This window comes from Macrobrachium rosenbergii, chromosome 55 (assembly GCF_040412425.1).
Source record: "Macrobrachium rosenbergii isolate ZJJX-2024 chromosome 55, ASM4041242v1, whole genome shotgun sequence".
In the NCBI taxonomy this organism is placed as follows: Eukaryota; Metazoa; Arthropoda; class Malacostraca; order Decapoda; family Palaemonidae; genus Macrobrachium; species Macrobrachium rosenbergii.
In genome coordinates, this window is record NC_089795.1 from 32,536,084 (window position 1) to 32,557,076 (window position 20,993).

The 20,993-nt window shown below is 42.2% G+C and overlaps 1 protein-coding gene across 1 annotated transcript in view; it reads left to right on the forward strand.

The window, feature by feature from the left end:
- The window catches only part of LOC136835926 (carotenoid isomerooxygenase-like), a 40,139-nt gene extending 21,916 nt beyond the window's left edge, over positions 1–18,223 (forward strand). Inside the window, exons 5-10 of the mRNA XM_067099797.1 lie at positions 14,025–14,230; positions 14,740–14,919; positions 15,220–15,321; positions 15,544–15,723; positions 17,087–17,185; positions 17,396–18,223. Coding sequence (XP_066955898.1) covers positions 14,025–14,230; positions 14,740–14,919; positions 15,220–15,321; positions 15,544–15,723; positions 17,087–17,185; positions 17,396–17,566 — 938 coding nt within the window. The 3' untranslated portion in view covers positions 17,567–18,223. The remainder of the gene's footprint in view (positions 1–14,024; positions 14,231–14,739; positions 14,920–15,219; positions 15,322–15,543; positions 15,724–17,086; positions 17,186–17,395) is intronic.
- Positions 18,224–20,993: the final 2,770 nt, after the last annotated feature.

A 20,993-nucleotide genomic window follows, 5' to 3' on the forward strand; every position in this document is an offset into this window, starting at 1 on the left:
CTGGGAGTGGCAGTGGCTGCGTCCTCCCAGTTGGACTACTGTACTCAGGACTTATAGACTCTTCTTGAGATCAGCCTTTGCCGTCGCTAAGGTGATGTTCTCCTCTACAGAACTCAACCACCTTCTGAAGAACCTTTTTAGAATGTTTGAAGTGATAAGCCTCTTGGACTGGTCGGTGGATGCATGAACTTGTAAGATAAAGAATTACTCTTCGCTTCCTGAGGCCATTGTGGCAGATTGGCTGAATGTCCTGCCATGCATGGATAGGAGTATCAGGGATTGCTCTCAAGAGTTAGCCTCTCTCTGTGCGATGGGAGTACTGAGAGAGAAAGAGCTCTGGTGCTCGTTCACCACGAAGAGCGTCACAGCTTCTCAGAAATCTGCCCTTTTATATCTGCTCTTGATCGCCACCTCTTCCCTCAAGCTACAGTGAGTGACATTTCTTCAGAGCTTTAGAAGAAAAGCACACAGGACCTTTTAGCTCGTTCATCCAGACGTCCCAGGGATCCTTCGTCCATGAGTACCAGGACTGTTTCTCCACTTCAGCCACTGCCCTTTCAGGGTAGCAGGCCCAGAACTCAGTCAAGGCCTAGGACAAATGTGTGTTTCTCATCTTGCCCTTTTAAGAAGTCCTCCTCCAAGCCCGCTAATGGAAGTTAGGATCATCTCCTCCCTGTGCTTGTAGGAGCCAGGCTCCGCCATTACTGGGAAAGGTGGAGCCCAAGGGGAGTGGAGGAGTGGATTGTGTCAGTGCTGAAACAGGGTTACTCCATTCCATTCGGGGAGAAGCCAGTCAACGTGCCCATCACATTGACCGCTACTCGGTAGGATCCGAGAGGTTATCGGCCTTTTCCAACGAAGTTTCAGCCCTCCTCGAGGAGAGAGCCATTAAGGATCAGGGACTTGGTCCCAGGAGCAGATTTGCTGGCACATCAACCTCAAGGAGCTGACAGAAATTTGACTGGGCCTTCAGCATTTTGCATCGGTAGTTCACAATCAAGTAATGACCACACACTTGGACGACACTACAGCCCTGACATATGTAAAGAAGCAAGGATCTCTACGCCTTCCCACCATTCTGCATGATACGGGATATGAAGAAGCAAGGATTTCTACGCCTTCCCACCGTTCTGCATGATATGGGAAGTTCTCAAGTTCCACAGCCACATGAATGTCACGACCTTAGTGGCCCCGTGCTGGCCATGACAGGAATGGTTTCCGGATCTCCTTAAGCTGCTGGCGGACTTCCCAAGGTAGTTACTACAGAGACCAAGTCTGCTTACACAGCCCCTCTTCAGGCTGTTCCGCCAAGGACTGTCCACTCTGGCCCTGACAGGGTTCAGGCTGCCAGGAAACTCCTCACACAGAAAGGGTTTTCAAGAGCAACTTCAGAAGCAGTTGCGGAGTGTAGACGCCCCCCTTCTGACAAGGTCTATCAAGCCAAGTGGACAATCTTTAGAGCCTGGTATAGAAGGCATGACATCTTGTCTTCTAAGACGTCTGTAGCAGACATTACTGATTTTCTCCTGTACTTGAGGACATCTAGGGGCCTTTTCTCCTCTACGATCAGAGGATACAGGGCTATGCTGAGTTCGGTGTTTCAGCACAGAGGAATAGATCTGAGTCAATCAAGACCTGTCCAACCTCCTAAAATCCTTTGATATCTCCAAGTCCAAGGGCAAGAGGCTGTCTCTTGGAATTTGGACATAGTTTTGAAGTGGCTCTCGGGACCCCACTTCGAACTTTTTTTTTTTTTTTTTTTTTTTTTTCTGCTTTGCTATGAGTTTTTTTTTTTTTTTTTTCCCCACTTTGCTATGAGATCTTACCAGGAAGACCCTTTTTCTCGTAGTGTTATTGACCGCCAAAAGGGTCAGTTAGGTGCATGCTCTTGACAAGAGAGTCAGATTTTCCCAAGGTGATGCCGTATGTTCACTCACCCTGGGCTTATTAGCTAAAAATGAAGACCCAGCTAAACCCTGGCCTCGTTCTTTCCCAATTAAAAACCTGATAGAAATACTGGGCCCAGGTTAGCCTTTAAGCACAACCAGTCTTTATCAGTTCTTCAAGTGACTTACTGGAAGTGCAAGTCTATCTTTGTGATGTTGAAACTGCTTATTAAAATTGTAGTACTTTAGGGCCGTTATTCGTGGCTGGCATGGTGTAAGGCTTCCAACACTTCCTCCCCTTTCTTCCTTTTTTTTTCTTCACCCTGAACTCTGGTGTTGAGTCGTAAGGGGATCCTAGGGGTAATGTGTACCTGGAGACCCACCAGTCTCAGTTTTAATGGGTGGGTGGTGTTTTTATATTTTATGGTGTAGGTGATGTTCCTGCTTTTTGATTCTGGTTATTTGGTTTGTCAGTACTGTGCCCAGGCAGGGGCAACTGGCTACTTGTATACTTTGTTAGTCAGTGGGTTCATCCCTTGCTGCAAAGTACCCACTGATGTAGAGGTGCGTCTGGCCAACTCGCCACACCCTACATGGTTAAGGTGAGTGCTGACCAAAGGCAGTATCTACCTGCAGCAGCTCTCTTAACCAGGTAAGGAACAACAAGCATTGTACCAATGCTAATAATTTCTATTCTCTAACTCATTATCATCCATAATGTTTTGGGGTAGAAAATCCATATCCCACTTCCGTGTCAATTTGGGATTCAGCTGTGTAATTACTCGGTAAGTTATATATATAAAAATTACATTTTTTAATAAAAATAGTTTTATATATACTTACCAAGTAATTACGAATCAAAGCTCTCCCTCCTCCCCTCATATGAAAAGGGTGGTGAATCTTAGGGGAGCCTGGGGGTAGTATGTACCTGGAGTACCCACCAATTTTTAATGGTTGCATGGTGGTTTGGTTTATTTGTGTGGTGTAGGTGACAGAGTTGCTTTTCTGGTTGTAATTTTATTGTAGCACTGTGCCCAGGGCAGGGGCAACATTTTAGACTTTGCTAGCCATCGGAATTGTCCTTTGCTGCAAAGTTCCCACTGAAGTAGTAGGTTCTTCACTGCTATACCGCCACGCCGCTATATGATTAGTTCCAACCAGAGGCAGTATCCTCCTGCAGCATCTCTCTTATTAGGTAAGAAAACAACAATCATTGTATCAATGCTAGCAACTTTTTTCTATTCTCAAACTCATTCCTAATGTTTTGGGGTGTTATGTCCATACATCTCACCTCCTGTCAATGTGGGAATCAGCTATGCAATTACTTGGTAAGTTACTTATATAAAAATGACATTTTTATGATATGACATTTTTATGATAAAGTAAAGTTTTATATATACTTACCAAGTTATTACATGATCAAAGCCCTCCTTCCTCCCCTTGCATGGGCACGGGCATAAACAAATTGAAGCTCTTTTGCCGAGTTGCTCCTCTTTCCCCCGAAAGTGGGCGGGGCAAGTCACCTACCCAAAACAAAATACAGTAGCGAGACCCACAAATTTCAAAATTTTAGTTGCCGTGGGAGTTTAAACTATAGCTATGTAATTACTTGATAAGTATATATAAAACTTTATCATAAAAATTTCATTTTTTGGAAGGTGATGCATCGGCTCTCTATCTGGAAATGAAAGAAAATGACCAAAATGATAGAGACAAGATTGAAGAATTATTGAAAGCCTTTTCAGATGGAGCTTTATTCCTACACAAATACAAATTCCCCTGTTGCTTTGGCAACAAATGGTTCATGGGGGAGGGCAAAGGCTGATCACGATCACTCAAGGGCTGCTTCTGTTTGCTCAGGGGGAGAGCAATCTTCCCTGGGCAAAGGGAGGTCAGGCTCTCTCTTGTTCACCTGGTTCCTTCAACTTCTAAGCCCCTCTGATGTCTCCTGATGCCAAGGATCTCCTTCTGGATGAGTTGAGGAGGTACAAGCGCAACCGCAAGACGACATCGAAGAAGAGACCCCATTAACCTTTGTCGTTATCATCAGTGTCTTAGTCACCACCTGCCTTTGCCTCCTCCCCTTCTCCTGAGGGTCCCGTTATGTGGACAGACCTGAGAAAGAAAAAGGTTGCTGCTCTTAACCGTAAGAAGGCCCGTGGCCCTCTCATGGCATGTCGTCTTCCATGGAAGAAGCATTAGAATCTCTATATGGCTCTTCCTTCTCCCCGGACAGGGAAACCGTGTCTGTCTCCACAGACATCTGAGGCGCGGAAGCATTGGGTGCTTGGACCAGCCACAACACGGCTTCCACAAGCCAAGTCCAGGTATGTGGTTCCCCCCATGTTCACCGACTTCCAAGGCACCTTTTCCAGATAACGAACTTCTCCTATGTCTAGTAAAGAAACTGCTGCACGGGGTTCCAAGGGTTTGTCCTGGAAACTCGTCCCTGTTACAGACCCCCTGGTAGCAACATCATCCATCGTACACCGTGCCTCAGATGATCCATGTGCGCGGGTCTCCCTGACCTGTGTCACCGAAGGTTCTTCCACCTAGGTTCCCACAAACCCATGCAGCTGTGGTAAGCGTTCATGGTCTCCAGACCGGGATGTGGCCAACAAATAGAGAGTGAGTGTACTGTGTGCAAGCGCTGCTCCCACCCCTGCAACTCTGATGAACTGAGACATGGCTCAGACTATGAACCGCTCCTCAGTCAGTCGGAGGCCAGGGTCCTGTGACATCGATGCTTAATATAGAGTCTGCATGCCAGACAAAGCATGTAGGAGATCCCCCACTCAATCTTCTTTATGCTTTGAGGCCTTGGCCTTGAGAAGATTCCAGCACGTTGTTGGGGCAGCCTATGCATGACCGCTCTTCCGGGGGCGGGTCCTGTTTGCATTTGCATGAAAATGCCTGCTCACCTTCGGATAGCTTCCAAGCACATTAGAGGGAGTGTCTGCTCTCCCCCAGGGACAACCCCCTTTCACCTTCGCATGACGGGAGCTCTCCCAGACCTGTGCATAGATTGTCACCGCAAATTGACATTTGTTCACAGCCTTCCTCTCTTGCCAGGGCTTCAGCCTCCGGTAGGTTCGGGAAGGGTGCTAGGCCCCTCTCACCTGTTCCTTCAACCTCCTGGGGAGATTCTGGGAGCCTTGGAACTGACAGGACTTGGGTTAACGATTGGAAATTGGTTTCCCATTGTAGCCCTTCATACACCCATGGTTCAGTCTTAGGACTGGAACGGACTTATGCCTGGGTGTCAGAGAGAGGTCACGGGGGTTCTGATGAGGGTCTCTCACCCAAGGACCCAGACACCCCCGAGCTGCAGAGGTTTAACTTTGGGATTGTTAAACTGAATCGTCAGTACAACAATCTAGGGGGAGAGACTTTGGCAACTGATAAGGTTGTTCCTTTGGCCCTAGAAGCACTGGTCGGACCCTGTAAGGAATCCCCACCTTCCATAGAGTTGCCGTGGTTGGAGGTTGCTGAGTTGGTCCTGGGCCAGGTGAATTCTCTCATCTCTGGGAGGGAGAACTCACTTCGGGCCAGCCGCTCGTTCAGGCTACTTCTCCAACTCTCCCTTGTCAGAAGAAATTCTATAAGCCCTTGGAGAGGTCAATTCCAACAGGACGGGTTGACCTGGACTTAGTTCATCTCGGTCCAGGTTTGTCATTGGAGCAGCTCCATGCAGAAGGCATCTCCCTCTCGCATCAGGAGTCAGTGACCTTGAAAACTACTGCCATGGCAGTGTTTCAAGCAATCTCTTGGATGGACCATTGGTCCATCACAGTTGTCAAGGTGATCACTTCCTCTTCGGCTCGCCATCGAAGAAGTGGCTAACCTTAACAGACTGTTCCTGTGTGGAGGTAGGACCATCACCTACCTAGCCCACCAGACAGCAAACCTTTGGGCAAACTTGACACTGAAAAGGAGAGATGCAGTTCTCTTCTGAGTTTCTAAGTTTGTTGGTCGTGAGTCGGGCTTGACCTTGAGGAATGGACCGTTGCTGGGTTCCACTTCTCTCTTTAACAAGGAACAAGTGGACGCCTCGGTGGATCGTCGAAGAGCAGATGACAATGACCGTCTCATCCACCGTGCAGTGGCAAAGACCTCCGGGCCTTTGCGTGCCACTGCAGCCTGACCTTCTGGTCAGGCTGGCCCTTCCTCTATGGGTCTTGGGAAACCTCGGAATCCTAAGGTCCCACGTAGGAACGCCCAGCCTCCTGCCCCCGTCAGGAAGGGTGCGAATCAGCAACCCTTTCGGTCCTCTGCCCCAGCCAGGTAGAGGAGGTAGGGGGAAGAAGATGGGAGGAGGACGCCAGGAGTGGTGTTCCCCTCCACATGCTGCCACTGGTGGGGGGTTGCCTGTTGAGCCACTGGGCAACGTGGCAGTGACACAGAGGAGAGACCTGGGTAGTAAATGCCCTTCAGGTTGGCTATTTATTTTCCTTTGAGCCTCCTCCACCTCTCGCCAACCTTCTGGTCCATCTACAGACATACATTTCCAGCTCGCCAAAGGACCACATTCTTTGGGACAAGGTGAAGATGATGCTGAAGAAGGGCGCTGTGGAAGTCGTGACAGATTTGTCTCTGAGCATTTACAGCACGATCTTTATCGTAGAGAAGGCATCAGGGGATGGAGACCGGTCACTGATCTTTCTGCTCTGAACCGATTCGTTCACCAGACTCTGTTCAAGGTGGAAATGACATGGTCAGTGCTCATGGCCATCAGGGAGTCCGACTTCATGCTTACAGTGGATCTACAGGATGTGTATTTCCAGATGCCCATCCATCAGTCCTCCTGCAGGTACCTCCGCTATATCCTCAACAGGCCAATATACCAATTCAGGACACTTTGTTTCGGGATGTCATCCGCTCCCCGGGTATTCATGAGAGTGTTCACCCTTGTGTCGACTTGGGCCCATTCGCACGGGATACGTCTTCAGAGGTATCTCAACAACTGTCTAGTCCTGGCAAACTCTCATTTGAAGTTACTCCAGGAAAGAGATCGCCTTCTCGAGTTTTGTCGCAGCCTAGACATTGCGATAAATCTTGAAGTCAGACCTCGTACCCAAGCAAAGGATAAAGTACCTGGGCATGTTGATAGATATGGAAGCAGTGAGTCTTTCCCTTAGACTCCCGTGTCAGCAGGTTCAGGGAGGCAACGTAATTGTTCCTCTCCCGACAGGAACAAACAGCTTGGATGTGGCAAGTTGTTCTAGTTCACCTGTTATCTTTGGAGAAGCTGGTCCGTCATGGGCTGCTTCACCTTCGTTTCCTCCAATGGAGAATGAAGAAGTTCTGGACTCAAGCAAGGGATCCACTATACCTTCCCGTTTCTCTCTTGAGAGAAGTGAGACAAGACCTAACCTAGTGGCTAGACGACAGGAACCTTGTGATAGGAGTTCAGCTTCACCCTCCCCCTCCTGAGATGCTCCTGTTCTTGGATGGTTTGAGGGAGGGATGGGACACACACCAGCAAGAGTTACTGACCTCTGGGGTGTGGAACCAGAATGACAAGCACTTCCACATTAACATCCTGGAGTTCAAGGCAGTATTCCTAGCTCTCCAAGAATTCCAGGATCAAGTGATAGGGCACTCTGTGGTACTATTGAGTAACAGTATCACAGTAGTGGCATACATCAAGCAGCAAGGGAGTCTAGTGTCTCTTCAGCTTCATCAGCTGATGGTGCAAGTGCACGAGTGGGCAGTAGCTCACTCATTGGAGTTGTCAGCCAGATACATCCCAGGCAAGAAGAAATATAGTGGTAGACAAACTGAGCCATCAGGGTCAAGTGATAGTGACAGAATGGTCCTTACACTCGGACATCATGGGGACATCCAGTGACAGACCTTTTTGCAACCTGGCACAACAGGAATTTGCTGGTGTTCTGCTCCGTTGTCGCAGAGTCTTGGGCTGCAGGGGACGATGCCTTTCAGCATCCTTGGGACAGTCTCAACATGTACGCTTTTCCTCCTTTCTGTCTTATTCATCAGGTGATCAATAGGGTAATGATCACCATGAACCTCAGAATGACCCTGGTGGCTCCCAAATGGCCACGTGCTTAGTGGTATCCGGACCTGCTAGCTCTGCTATCTGGGGCACCGAGAGAAATTCCTCCCTGGCACAACCTCCTTTTCAAACCCCATGTAGAGAGGTTCCACCAGTCCGTAGATTCCCTATCCCTTCACGGTTGGAGACTATCCAGCGTCTCCTGTGAGGGAGAGGCTTTTCTCACCGAACAATGCCGGAGATGTCTGGATATCTTTGGAAATCCTCTGCGGACATCTACCAAGGGAAATGGGCTAACCTCTGTGGTTGGTGTTGTGGAAGGGGTTTCTCTCCAGTCTAGAGCTACTATTCATTAGATAATGGACTTCATTCACCAAGAGAAGCATCTCTCTGTCTCGGCAATTAAGGGCTACAGAGCCACCCTAGGCCTAGTCCTACATCTAAAGGACATAGATCTCTCTTCCTCATGGGAGATCTCCATGCTCTTGAGAAGCTCGAAAAGTCTTGCCCTCCGAGAGAACTCAGAGGCATGGGACTGCTTCCTTTTCTCGACATTACACGACCAGGAAAATGTCCTAGGTGAGGCGAACCTTCAGTCAGTTATGAAGCTTAGTCAGATCTTCCCACCAATTGGTGAGTTTTCTGTGTACAGTAAAGACCAAGGGTTTGTATTTGTGTAGGAATAAATGACAAATTTTGAAAGTAATTTGTGTTTCCTAACATACAAACCTTCAGGAGGGCTTTTCATACACTTCACACCTCTAGCCACCCTCATTCTGTTTCCTGGGCTATAAAGCAAGTGGTTGTGGAACTCGGCGAAGGGAGGTGCCCTCCCATTGGTAGTTCAACTACCGAACAACCTTGTGTAGAATAACCTGCTCCAGCTCGCACTGAAGATAATTCGTAATGTAAAGACCTCGGGTTTTTTGTTAGGAAAAATACAAATTACTTTAAAAATTTGTCGTTTTGTAGCATTTGGAAAATTAACTAATTCAAGGTGGATGGGGGAGCAGGTACAGTAGATGTTTTTGCAAATGAATTAAGATGGTTGGTAGGGTTAGCTGGGTTTAAAGGGGATGCGTTGGAAAACAGTTAGGTTATCATTTGTGAATGGCATTCCTAGTCAAGCCATTGCATCATTGAAGCAGCTACCAGGAATACAGGGAATGGCATTGAGTGAAATTTTTAATAGAGCAAGAACATTGATTTCTAATACATGGTGGTGATGCTGCTGTTAGTACATCTAGGCCCAAGTCTATTAAGAATAAAGCAGTAGTTGGGGGACAAATGAGTTCAGTAGGCAGAGTTTTGGTAAATTCAGGGTTCAGTGTTATGGGAGTGGAGGCCCATATATGCTGCGTTTTTGGAAGGACCGAACACCAGTTGTGTGCTTCCGGTGTACTGTAATAAGGTGGGTCATATTTCAACTCAATGTGATTTGGGAAACGAGAAAAGGGGGACTGGGCACCTACAGCTTCCCCCTCAGAGGTGTAAGGGAGCCCCATTCAAGGTTACCATTTGTTAATTTGAAGGTGAGTGGGTATTCTGTGGTGGGCTTGGTTCAAATTTAGTGGATAAAGTTAGTGGAGGAAGGGTCATAACTGCCTTTGATGGGAGAGAGATCTTGTGTAAAGGTGAAATGTATGTGAAATTGAATACTGATGATGTTGCAATTACTGTAACTGCTTTAATGGCTGAGAAACTAATTGACAATGTTGATTTAATTTTGGGCATGAATACAATCAATAGGTTTGGAGGTGTTTAGTGGCTGAGGGCAAAGTTGTGTTTGGTAAGGCAAGATGTTCATTGATAAGTGATAACAAGGAGTGTGGTGTTATGGCTAACACATGTGTTATTACAATTGAAGGTAAAGATTTTGTGGCAAGGTTTGATGGGAATTGGTGGACAGTGGAGTGGTTTGTTAAAGAAGGAAATAGAGTTGAGTTGACGAATAAGATGAATAGTTATGATAGACATTGGGATGAATGGAAGAGAAGGGTGTTTGAGAAGGAAGTGTATAGATGGATTGAAGAGGGTATTTTGCCTCCCTTGGGACAAGCAGATTGAAGATGGGGTCTTGCCCTTAATGGCTATTGAGCAACCAGCTTAAAATAGTTAGACCAGTGCTGGACTTTAGAGAGCTGAACAAGTTTGTAGTGTCTCATACTGGTGGTGATGCTTTTGATGTGTGTGGTGAGACCTTAAGGGAATGACGCAGAATGCAAGGTAATGTAGCTATTGTAGATTTGAAGTTGGCATATCTGCAAATTAGAGTGGCCAAGAAGCTGTGGTGTCATAAACTCATAAATTATAAAGGGCGGACTTACTGTTTAACAAGGTTGGGATTTGGGTTGAATTCTGCTCCTCAAATTATGGGAAAAATTTTAAAAAACTATTTTGGGGAGGAGTAAGGACATAGAAGACTCTACAAGTTCTTACATCGATGACATTTTGATTGACGAAATTTGGGTGCCAGCTTTTGAGTTAGTCACGTACTTAAAACTGAATGGATTGATTGCTAAACCACATGCGACTTTGCCTGGAAATGCTGCTTTGGGTCTTAAGATAAGTGAGAAAGATGGTGTTCAGTATTTTTCGAGAGGTACAGTAATGCCATCCCGGAGATTTCGGATGAGACATCGAGACGAGAGTTGTTTTCAATTTGTGGAAAATTGGTGGGCCTCTACCCCATGGCCAGTTGGCTGTGAGTAGCTTGTGGATGTGAAGTGACAAGCAGGTGGTTGGTCATGGGACAGTAATGTAGACCCAGATGATGTGTTGATGCTCAAAGAGGTTGTCCAGAAGGTAAATGAAGGTGATCCAGGGCAATGGCATTTTTCTCAGTCCGAGGATGGGGTTCTTTGGTGTGATGCGAGTAGTTTAACGTTTGGGAGTTGTTGGAGATTGTTGGTGTAATGGTTGAGGATGCAGCTTGCTTTGGAAAGAAACATGTCAGCAGTCATATTAATGTGGCTGAGTTGAAAGCTGTAGTAAAGGGCATCAATCTTGCCCTGCAGTGGGGACTAGAGATATTGGAGATTAAGACTGATTCTGCTGCTGTTCTTTGGTGGATGAAACCTGATATCACAGAGGATGAGAGGGTGCATACAAAGGGAGTAGGAGGGATGATGATAAAGCGGCGATTGGGCATTGTGAAGGAACTTATAGAAGAATTTGGATTAGAATTGAGGGTGACACTAGGAAGTATGGTGAAGAACAAGGCTGATGCCTTGACCCGGGTTAACAACAGCTGGCTTTTGAATGAACTAAAGAACCAGTTGAGCAGTGAGATGTGGTGTTGCCTTAACACTATTGATTTGAGAGAAGCAGCACAACAGGCATCATATGGGTGTATGTAGATAGGACTACAGTACATTTTTAGCACAGAAACTAGGCTCCAAAATTGATAAACAAATGGTGAAACATATTGTGAAAAGCTGTTTGCAATGTCAGTCAGTTGATCCTGCTCCAGTGTTGCATGAGGCAGGTAGTGTGAGCATGGACAGAGATTGAGAGAAACTTGCCATAATGTCACACATTATAGGAATGTATCATATTTGTCAATAATTGATTGTGGTCCTAACAGATTTGTGTGGAGAGATCCAAAAGAGAGAGAGAGAGAGAGTGTGCGGAGGAAGTAGCAGATATATTGAATATAATTTTTGTGGAAGGGGATCCTGTAGATGAGATTCTTATGGATAATAGTACAGTATTCAGGTTGGAAGTAACTAAAGATGATGTTGGATGGATGGAATATTCCGAGATATTTTCGTGCTGCCTATAGACCAAGTGGGAAAGGTATTGTGGAGAGGCACCACAGAACTTTCAAAACTATCTCAGAGAGGAGAGACATAGTCCATTAGGAGCTGTATTCTGGTATAACATTACACCGAGGAAAGTGGGGATTGGGTTAGAGTTTGTAAAGGTAAAGATGGGAAGGGGTTGGTATAGGTGAAGGAAATATGGTTGGGAGGAGTGTGTCCATGGTGGTTTTGGTAGAGATAGGTTTATGGTTGTTGGGACGTCCCAGTCTGTTGTTCCATAGGTTATTCTCTTAGGGTTGTAGGTTTGCTTTGGAATTAGTTCCCTGTACTGAAATCTAATAAGGTGAGAGTGTGGTTATGCATTTTTCATGTTATTTTGAGCTACAGTAGTCTAGTAGTGTGACTGGTTATGGTGACTAGGGATTGCCAAGTGTCAGTTTCATCATTACAAATAGAAATTTGGACATATTGAGGACCATCCTCTGAGGGATTGTTCTTTTTCCTGTTTAAATGTGTTTGGTGGACACATTGGACTTGACCATAAAGTTGTCGTCACCTTTCTCACTTTCATCCAAGGTAGATTCTTGCAGACTTAATTTGGGGAGTTGTCTGTGGAGTAAATAACTCTCCAACAGGTGTGAAACTGGACTAAAGGGTTATTACTCTATATTTATTTCTGATTATCAGTAAAGTTACCTGTATGTACTAGCTCAGTATGCACTAGCTCAGCATCTTCGAAAAATCCTCACCTGTGAACTCTTGGAGTTGGAAGACTGACCCACATTTCAAATTAATCAATGAGTACAATATTGTCACAGTAGTTTCTTTGAATGCTTTTGAAAATTGGAGAATTTAAGAGAAATTTTCTGCCATTTAAGCTCACCATACTTACTACTGCTGCTAGTGCTAGCTGCTTTTAATTATATGATTTTCACAGCACTTTTTACTATCACACAAGTCCCCCCCCATCTTCCAAACACCAAATTCTGCAACTCGGGAGCTTGAGAGTCAATTTGGTTGACCGATATTTTTTATGGGAACTATCATCAATCCTATTACTGTATGTGCTATTTCAGCTTTGAGTGCTCTGACCAGCAATGAAAATCAATGATGTTTAGTGCCACTTTTTGCTTTTATACCATTTTTTAGATTATCATAAATATAAACTTTGTCACAGAGACCAGTTGATAGATATTCTTCTTAATGTCTTGCCACCCTGTGTTAAACCTTGATGATATAATACATACTAATAACCCTTTCAGTAATCTGACTGTTGTTTTCCATTTCTTGTGGTGAATCAGCATATCAATGTCAATTTTATTACTACATTTCTTTAGATTTTGTTTGAACACTTGATCGTTAAATCTTGAAATGATGTACACGAAAATATAGACAAAAATGCCTAGTTCCATAAACAATATGCCATAATTCCTTGTCAAAAGGTGACTAATTACCTTCTGTTTTCATCAGGGTTTGAGCAGTAGAATATTCTTTTCTCTGCCATCTGGTATAGGTAGGCTAAGCACTACTGGATGACTGAATTTAACACAATTGCTCAAAGCTGTGAGGACAGACTGAAATGAGTAACTAAGGACAGCCGAATTAGTCAAAGCTATCTTGAGAAATTCAGAAGCAGTAATCACACTTTGCTTTAATAATGTCACACTTTGCTTTAATAACTGACTGATGATTTCAGATTGTTAGCTTATCGTACACTACAAGACATTTCTTAGGGTTCTTGGCAACTTGAGAGAGGAGTCTAGAGGTTGGCTAAAACAGTACTTAAGACCTCAAAGGCTGAAAAGTCTTGGGCATGTAATGAGAATGTGACAGAAATAGTCAGAATACTTAATATATAAGGAAATAGCAGGGCACAGATCAGTAGAGGGTCCCAGTAGAGTAAAAATAGATGGCGGGACGGAATTAGTGAAAACAGTGTCTCAGATGCATGGGTGTGGGCCTCGTCTGCCTTTATACACTGTTTCTGACACAAGCAGTAGCAGCAAGCTGTAAGTTTGCTACAGTGATTCACTTTTGCTTAAACACTACTTGAATCCACCACTGCCACAACACACAACATTTCCCTTAATTTATTTGGGTTTTATTAATGCTGTCTTCCTTTAAACCCTTTACTAAGTTTTCCATTTGGTCTGTGTTTACATAACACACGTACTTAACTTTTCTTCCCAATGTTTGCCCTCATTAATATATTAGAGATACAGTACCCTGTTATTCAGGTTGAGTGTCATCAATCTTCTATGTAGAAGGAAAGTGTTACTGTATTTTGCTTACTGTAAAATTCAGTATCAGATAGTTTGAGAGTGAAATTATAGATTTTTTTTATATATTCTGTAACAGGTTCTGTTTTTGCCAAACCCAAAAAATTGGGTTCTGTGGATGCTCGATGGAAACTGAACCCGTGCCATATGCATACATTTGGAATGACAGAAAACTACTTCATCCTCCTTGAACAGCCTTTGACAATTGATGTTAAAGCTATGGTTGCCAACACCATACGAGACAAACCATTCATTGGAGGCATGGAATGGATGGAGAATAAGCTGGTGAGTATAATCAAAATTGCTAGCTGTATCACATACCAAAAACAAACTAGGTGTTTTAGAACTCAAAAGCAAACTTCATACTTTTTTACAGCTTAAAAAGAAACTGCAGATTCTTTCATAACCAGAAACAAACTGCCGATTGTTTCACAATCAAAAAACAATTCACAGACTGTCCCAACACAAAAGTAAACAAGAATTATTATTACAGAAGCATACTCTCATCAGTATAATTACCAGTGTACCTTTTGTTTCATGTTAATGAGCTGAATAAAAAACATGGGAAAAAAATATTTGAAGTTTTGCTACCACTGGCTTCCATGGCTGTGTTAACTTAAAGTGATAGTGACACCTTTCTAATGGCTCAGTAGATTTTTCAGATGGTAGCCAAGCATAAAGTCTGTATGTCGAGGAGATAGTATTCAAGTATTTACCTGGATTTAGGGCAGTCTGTCATAAATATGTATTTTATGTATTAATACAGTATATGTACTCACACCATTCCTTTTCAGGTCAAGATCCATATGGTTCATCGTGAAACCGGAAAAGAAGTGAAGTTGAAGTGCAAGTGTGAAGCTTTCTTCTTTATGCATATCATTAACTGTTATGAGAGAGACAATCACGTCGTTATCGATGTCAATGGATACGCCAAACCTGACCTCCTACATGCCTTCCATCTGAAAAATTTAAGGGTATGACACCGCAGTTGTTAAATATATGTGAAAACAGTAATTAGTTGATTGTATTTGATTGTAACCAGGGTGGAGAAAGGCATGGGTCTATCAACACCATCCAAGAAAGGTGATACCTTTTGGTGCTCTCTCCCTCTTTCTGCTACAAAGGGTGTGAAAATAATAAAAGATTATATACAGCAGTCCATAGAATAAACCTAAAATTGATTTTTACATGTATTTCAATATTCTTGAGGTATAAGTTGGTATTCCTTTGATTTATGATAGTTATATTCTTTGATGCCTTATTTCCTTTTTCAGGAAAATGGTGCAACTCTTGGCAACAACCTTGATGGAGGAGCTGTTAAGCGTATCGTTATACCCATGGACATCTCGGACAAAGTGGCACCTGAGATGAATCTAGTTAGAATCTGGATCCAGTTTTTCCCTTTTAAAAGTTTATTCATGTTAAATCATGGGTTTAGTCTTCATCTTATAGGTTTAAATGATGTGATTGACTAGAATTTCATACTGTAATCTCTTAATTTTGAAAGTAAGTATTGTTGTATAGTTTTATATTGTATGAATGTACAACAGCTATGTGATCATATTCTCATCTCTATAAACTTTGCTTTCCTTTACCAGGTTATGCTTGCTGGGACAAAAGCAAAGGCACAGAGACAGAAAGATGGTTCATTGATCTTAACTCCAGACAATATCACAAACTTTGCCTATGAAATTCCATCTGTTCATCCAGACTATGTTGGCAAGAGATACCGTTATTTCTATGGTAGCTGTGGAGACATGACTGGTGTCACTGGAAAGGTGAGAGAATCTTGTATGAGGAGCCTAAGTTAAATAGCAACATAAAGGTATGTGTTCGATTTATAAAGAGCTTTATTCACTGTCCAGCAGCCGTATTTTAAAACAGGTGCCCCTCAGCCTGAGAATTTTCAGCTTCTTAATCCATACATATCTTGCAAAAATAGGGTAAGCATTTTCTAGTTTAGATACTGGTGAAACCTTCACATCCAAGTGCGACATCTTTACTTTGAGTAGGAAATTACAAATGAAAATGATCCCCAAGGGGCTGGGGACTCAGCTTTTTGCAGTTTTGTTAAGGATGGAGATCTGAAAGGGTATCGTGTGTTTGTGACTGGGTGACTTCGTGAAAGTACAATCTAATGACAATTTGTACCAGGTTTGTGAGAAGGGTTTTCATGTGTGTGAATGTCACTATAGTTATTGATGTCAAGTGATTATGTTGTGATTGGCATTAAGTGCAAGAAATTATGAAGAGAAAAAGATGAGGGGGGGGGCCGTCTGTGATAAAGATGATGAGAGAGAGAGAGAGAGATGGATGCCAAGATGTAGTGTTAGCATTGTAATAATCACTATGCTAACTTTCCAGGTAGACCCAGACATGACTACAAAAGTTTAGTTATTATTTGTGACCAAAATCAAAGTCATTGATATATATTTTAGTAGATATTTTGGCCTTGAGCAGTACTGTACCATAAAAGTTGATTTTTGGGAGAACCCAGTGAGCTTCAAGTACGGCTTTAGTTTGCATACAAGGTCATACCATGCACAAGGATCTAGCTTTCATTTTCCTTAGGTATAAGGATTGAAGGTGAAATTTGAATCATGCACCCTCTTTGCCTTGCTATTATACTCCCGTCATCATTAAATTACCTGATAACACTGATCCAGCTTTATTTTGATGCTATACAGTACTACACTACATGAATATTACTTTTTTCACTTCTATAAGGGAGCGTTAACTCAATAATTCCTTCATACACTCCTACACTCACTTTTCTTAAACAGTTCTAATCATATTACTGTATAGAAATCCTGTCATCTTAATTCATTTGTCTGTTTTGTGATTTACTTCCTGTCACTCTTCAGTCATCCAGTATATTTACTCCTAACTAGTTCTGATAAATTAATCCCCTCCATTCACCCCATGTGTACTGATATTCATGCTCCATCTTTATTTCTATTTTTACACATAGCCTTTCTCTAGTTAAAATTTACATTGACTTTTATCCTCTTCCAAACATTCAAAAGCTTTCACTATTCTCAGCAGCTTTATTTTCCTACAGAATAAATAAATTTTTAATTTATTGCACAGTAGAATAATTTGTAGAATTTAATATTTAACTGAATCTCTTATTTGGAACAGGCAGGCAAAATTGATTTAGAGACACGAGAAGCTAAAGACTGGTTTGAGGAGGGACTCTATACTGGAGTCTGTTATTTTGTGCCAAGACCTGGAGCAACAGTAAGTAATTATGGGAAGAGTGGGTTATTGGTAGATATTGCAACATGATGATATACACAAATGAATACTGTACTACAATGCAGAAATTAGTGGAAAGAAAAGAGAAACATGGTAAATATCCTGGGTGGAACTACATTTTCCTTCTGTTATGAATTTATTTACACAATTCTAGTAGTTTCCATTGTTATAAAATGCTTTGTTTTCCTTCAGGCTGAAGATGATGGAGTAGTCTTGGTTACACAGCTTCATGGAGGCACTGATAAGAAGAAGGTATCTCTGGTCATTCTGAATGCATCTGATATGACAGAAATAGCCAGGGCTGTATTCAACACTGCTTCAGATATTCCTCGGTCTCTTCATGGGATTTATATTCCTGCATGAAAGAAATCTGCTTCAACCTAAATGCAAAATGTAGGTAAAAGACATTGAGAGAGAAACAAACTCAAAATGGTAGAAAATCCAAAAAGTTAAATGTTAATTTGGAATCCTTTATCTCTTAAGATATAGGTATGCTTGGCATTAAAAAAGGCAAGGTATTATAATGTTAGTATTGATTTTTTCTTTTCAATACCTAATTCTGGATGCTGTGTAAACATGACACATACACTGTCCTTCACTTAACAAGGAAATATTTGTGAAACCAGAACCAATTGGCTCAAAACACTCTTACATGCAAAACAGGACATCACTCAAAATGGATTAGAGATACGTGCATAGAGACCGAGAATTTTCAGTTTTACAATTTGTATATGTACCAGACTGAGAATTTTCAGTTTTACAATTTGTATACGTACGAGACCGAGAATTATCAGTTTTACAATTTGTATACGTACGAGACCGAGAATTTTCAGTTTTACAATTTGTATGTCAAATTTCTTTTGTTTTTCTTGAAGCCACAAACTTAGTATTACTGAATAAACAAACAGATAGTGTACCAGTGGGTATCTGTGGACAGCACAGTTATTAATGATGTATCTTTTTATAATAAGGTAGCTTTCATTATACATGCATAATTTCATAATAAAGGGGAAGTAATTATTTTTGTATATTATGAATAGGAACCACAATGATGTCTTTCAATTTGTCATTGTATTATACTATGTATGGGAAAATTCTCAATCCACATAACCAATATTTTCTTCAGAAGTGAATCTTTTGGGCACGTAAGGTTCTTAGACCGACTTGTCAGTTACTTCATTCACAATTTTATGGCAGACTAAACAGCATGGCATTTTTTATGCATACGTACAAAATGTTTTACATGGCTTGAGCCAGTTTTAAAAATATTTTAGTTTTTAAGTAGTTTTTGAAAATAATTGGGTTCATGACAAACTCATTACTTTTAGTCTATTTGTGTGGCTGTTCAACCCTCCAGACACTCCAATTACAGAGAAAAAAAAAAGAAAGTTGAATATTTTCTTTATAGCTAGTGGAAGGTCTTACAGTCATTTATGCTAAATATTGTTGTTGTTGTATTGATAGTCTTGTGATTTCTTTCAGTGATTAACATTTAGGAGCTGTAAGTGATTTAGGTATCGAGTAAGTGTTTGTGTTAGCAGTTTGGCTTTGTTATAACTTTGCTACCCTCTTGCCATTTTTCAGTTTTGCTGGTAAGAAGTTATGATTTTTTTTTTTTTTTTCCTTGGCATTCAACTAGTTCTGGCTTCTTGTCACATTTTCCAGTTGTTTTAATTGCTCCTAGATAACCATTAAAGCACTGCTAGAATTCAGTGTTTCAAAACTTAGCACTTTTTTTTTTTCCCCTCCGTATAACTGTGAAGTAATGTAGTTTTTATACGGGTTAATTTCCTCAAGCTACAATATTTTTCATTGTCAGCATTGTAAGTTTTAGGTTTCCATATGTATGTGATTTGGGTGTTGTTTTTAGGGAGATATAACATGTATAGGTAGAGTTTTATTTTGCTACCTGTTTCCTTGCTGGTGGTTTTGTCTGCATCAGTATTTTCGTATGCTTTTTCCAGATGCAGGCTTCCCTCCTAGAAGTAAACACTCCAAATCTTCAAGTTTCTGACCAAGCTGGCTTCAAAGGAATACTCTAACAGTACTGATTTTGTTTCAGTATCCATCACAGCTGCCCCTCTAACGTGAAGGATTGATCACCCACATGAATCAAGCAGTGACTATGGAAGTAATATGAACTGTCTTGCATTCTGAAATTTGAGTCCACCTATTGCTGGAAGTAATATGACCTGTTCTTGCATTCTGAAATTAGAGTCCACCTATTACTATCTACTTCACTCCTCCAATCATATTCAACAACCACCTTATAAGAGAACTTGCTCACTTTGACATGACTAGAGACAATTCATCTGAGAGTAGTCCATTGGTTTCATGGCTGCTGCTTCATTCCCACTGTTATCCCCCATGTTACGGGGTCGGTTGCCTGATGTGCCTTCTCCACTGCCTTATCAAAGGCATCAATCCTCCACCAAACCTCTTCCCTCCATATCTTCCTTCACTTTATCTCACCATCTAATTCTTTGTCTCCCTCTCGATCTTCTTCCTCTAACAGGTTCTTCCCAAGCCCTCTTCACTCCCTCCCTGTCATCCATCCTTAACACATGCCCATACCATCTCAATCGTGACGCTCTTATCACCTCCGTTATCTTTACTGAGCCTGCTGTTCCTCTTATTCCATAATTTTCCAATCTCTCAAGCAGTGATATTCCCATAATCCACCTCAGCATTCTCATCTCTGTTCTTTCAAGCTTTACTTCCTCTTTTCTTCTAAAAGCCATGTTTCTGATCCATACATTAACACTGGTCTTATCATTGTGCTATAGATCTTGACTTTTAGCTGGATTGGCATTTTCTTATCACATACAACTCTAGCTACACCTCTCCACTTCCCCCACACCGCTTTTATCCTACTGTTCACTTCAGCCTCACATACTCCCTCATGGCTTAAAGGAGGTCCTTAGTATTTAAACTTTTCCACCTGTTTTATAATCTAGTCTCTTCTTTCTTGTATTACTATTGTCTCTATCTACCCTACTTCTCACTAAAATGTCTGTTTTATTCACATTCATCCTTAAGCCACCCCTCTCTAAAGACTCCTGCCACTCTCCAACCCTTCTCTGTAGGTCCTCATCTTCAGCAGTAATCGCCAGATCATCAGCGCACAACTCCTTCCACAGCACTTCATTCCTGATCTCCTTAAACACATCCTTGACCAGCACAAATCAAGAATGGGCTTAATGCTGACCCCTGGCGTAATCCAACACAAACTTCAAAAGTTTTCTGTTTCCCCAACTGCTGTTATTACTTTTGTGCTCATTCTCTGATTGGTTTCATGGCTCTAGTTAGACAAAGTATGCCAAGCATTATCAAAGGATATTAGGAGGATAAGGTCTTGTTTCATCTGCCATGGACTATTTGTTTTGCAGTCAAGTCATTTATGCAGCTATTTTGGTGGCTGCAAGAGGATCTGGTTTCTTATGCCAGGAATAGTAAGACACTGCAAACTGACATGGGAATGTTGCAGTTAAACTGGCCTGAAAATCAGGAAATTTTTTAACTCCTGCCAAGTACCTTAGGTTTGGCAAGCACAAGACTAGCAGACTACTCTTTCAGTGAGACACCTGTGGACATGAAAGTTTTTCAGATTAGAAGGGCACAAAACAGTGGAGCTGTTTTCTCCCAACAGTTTCCTCAACAAAGTCACAGTCTTAGAGTAAATATTTTATCCACACTGGTTTCTTACCAGCAACGTGAAAATCTCGGTGAAACTGTTTCCTCAAGGGCAGCAATTAAACAATTGGGAAATGTCATGCAGTCAAGCCACATT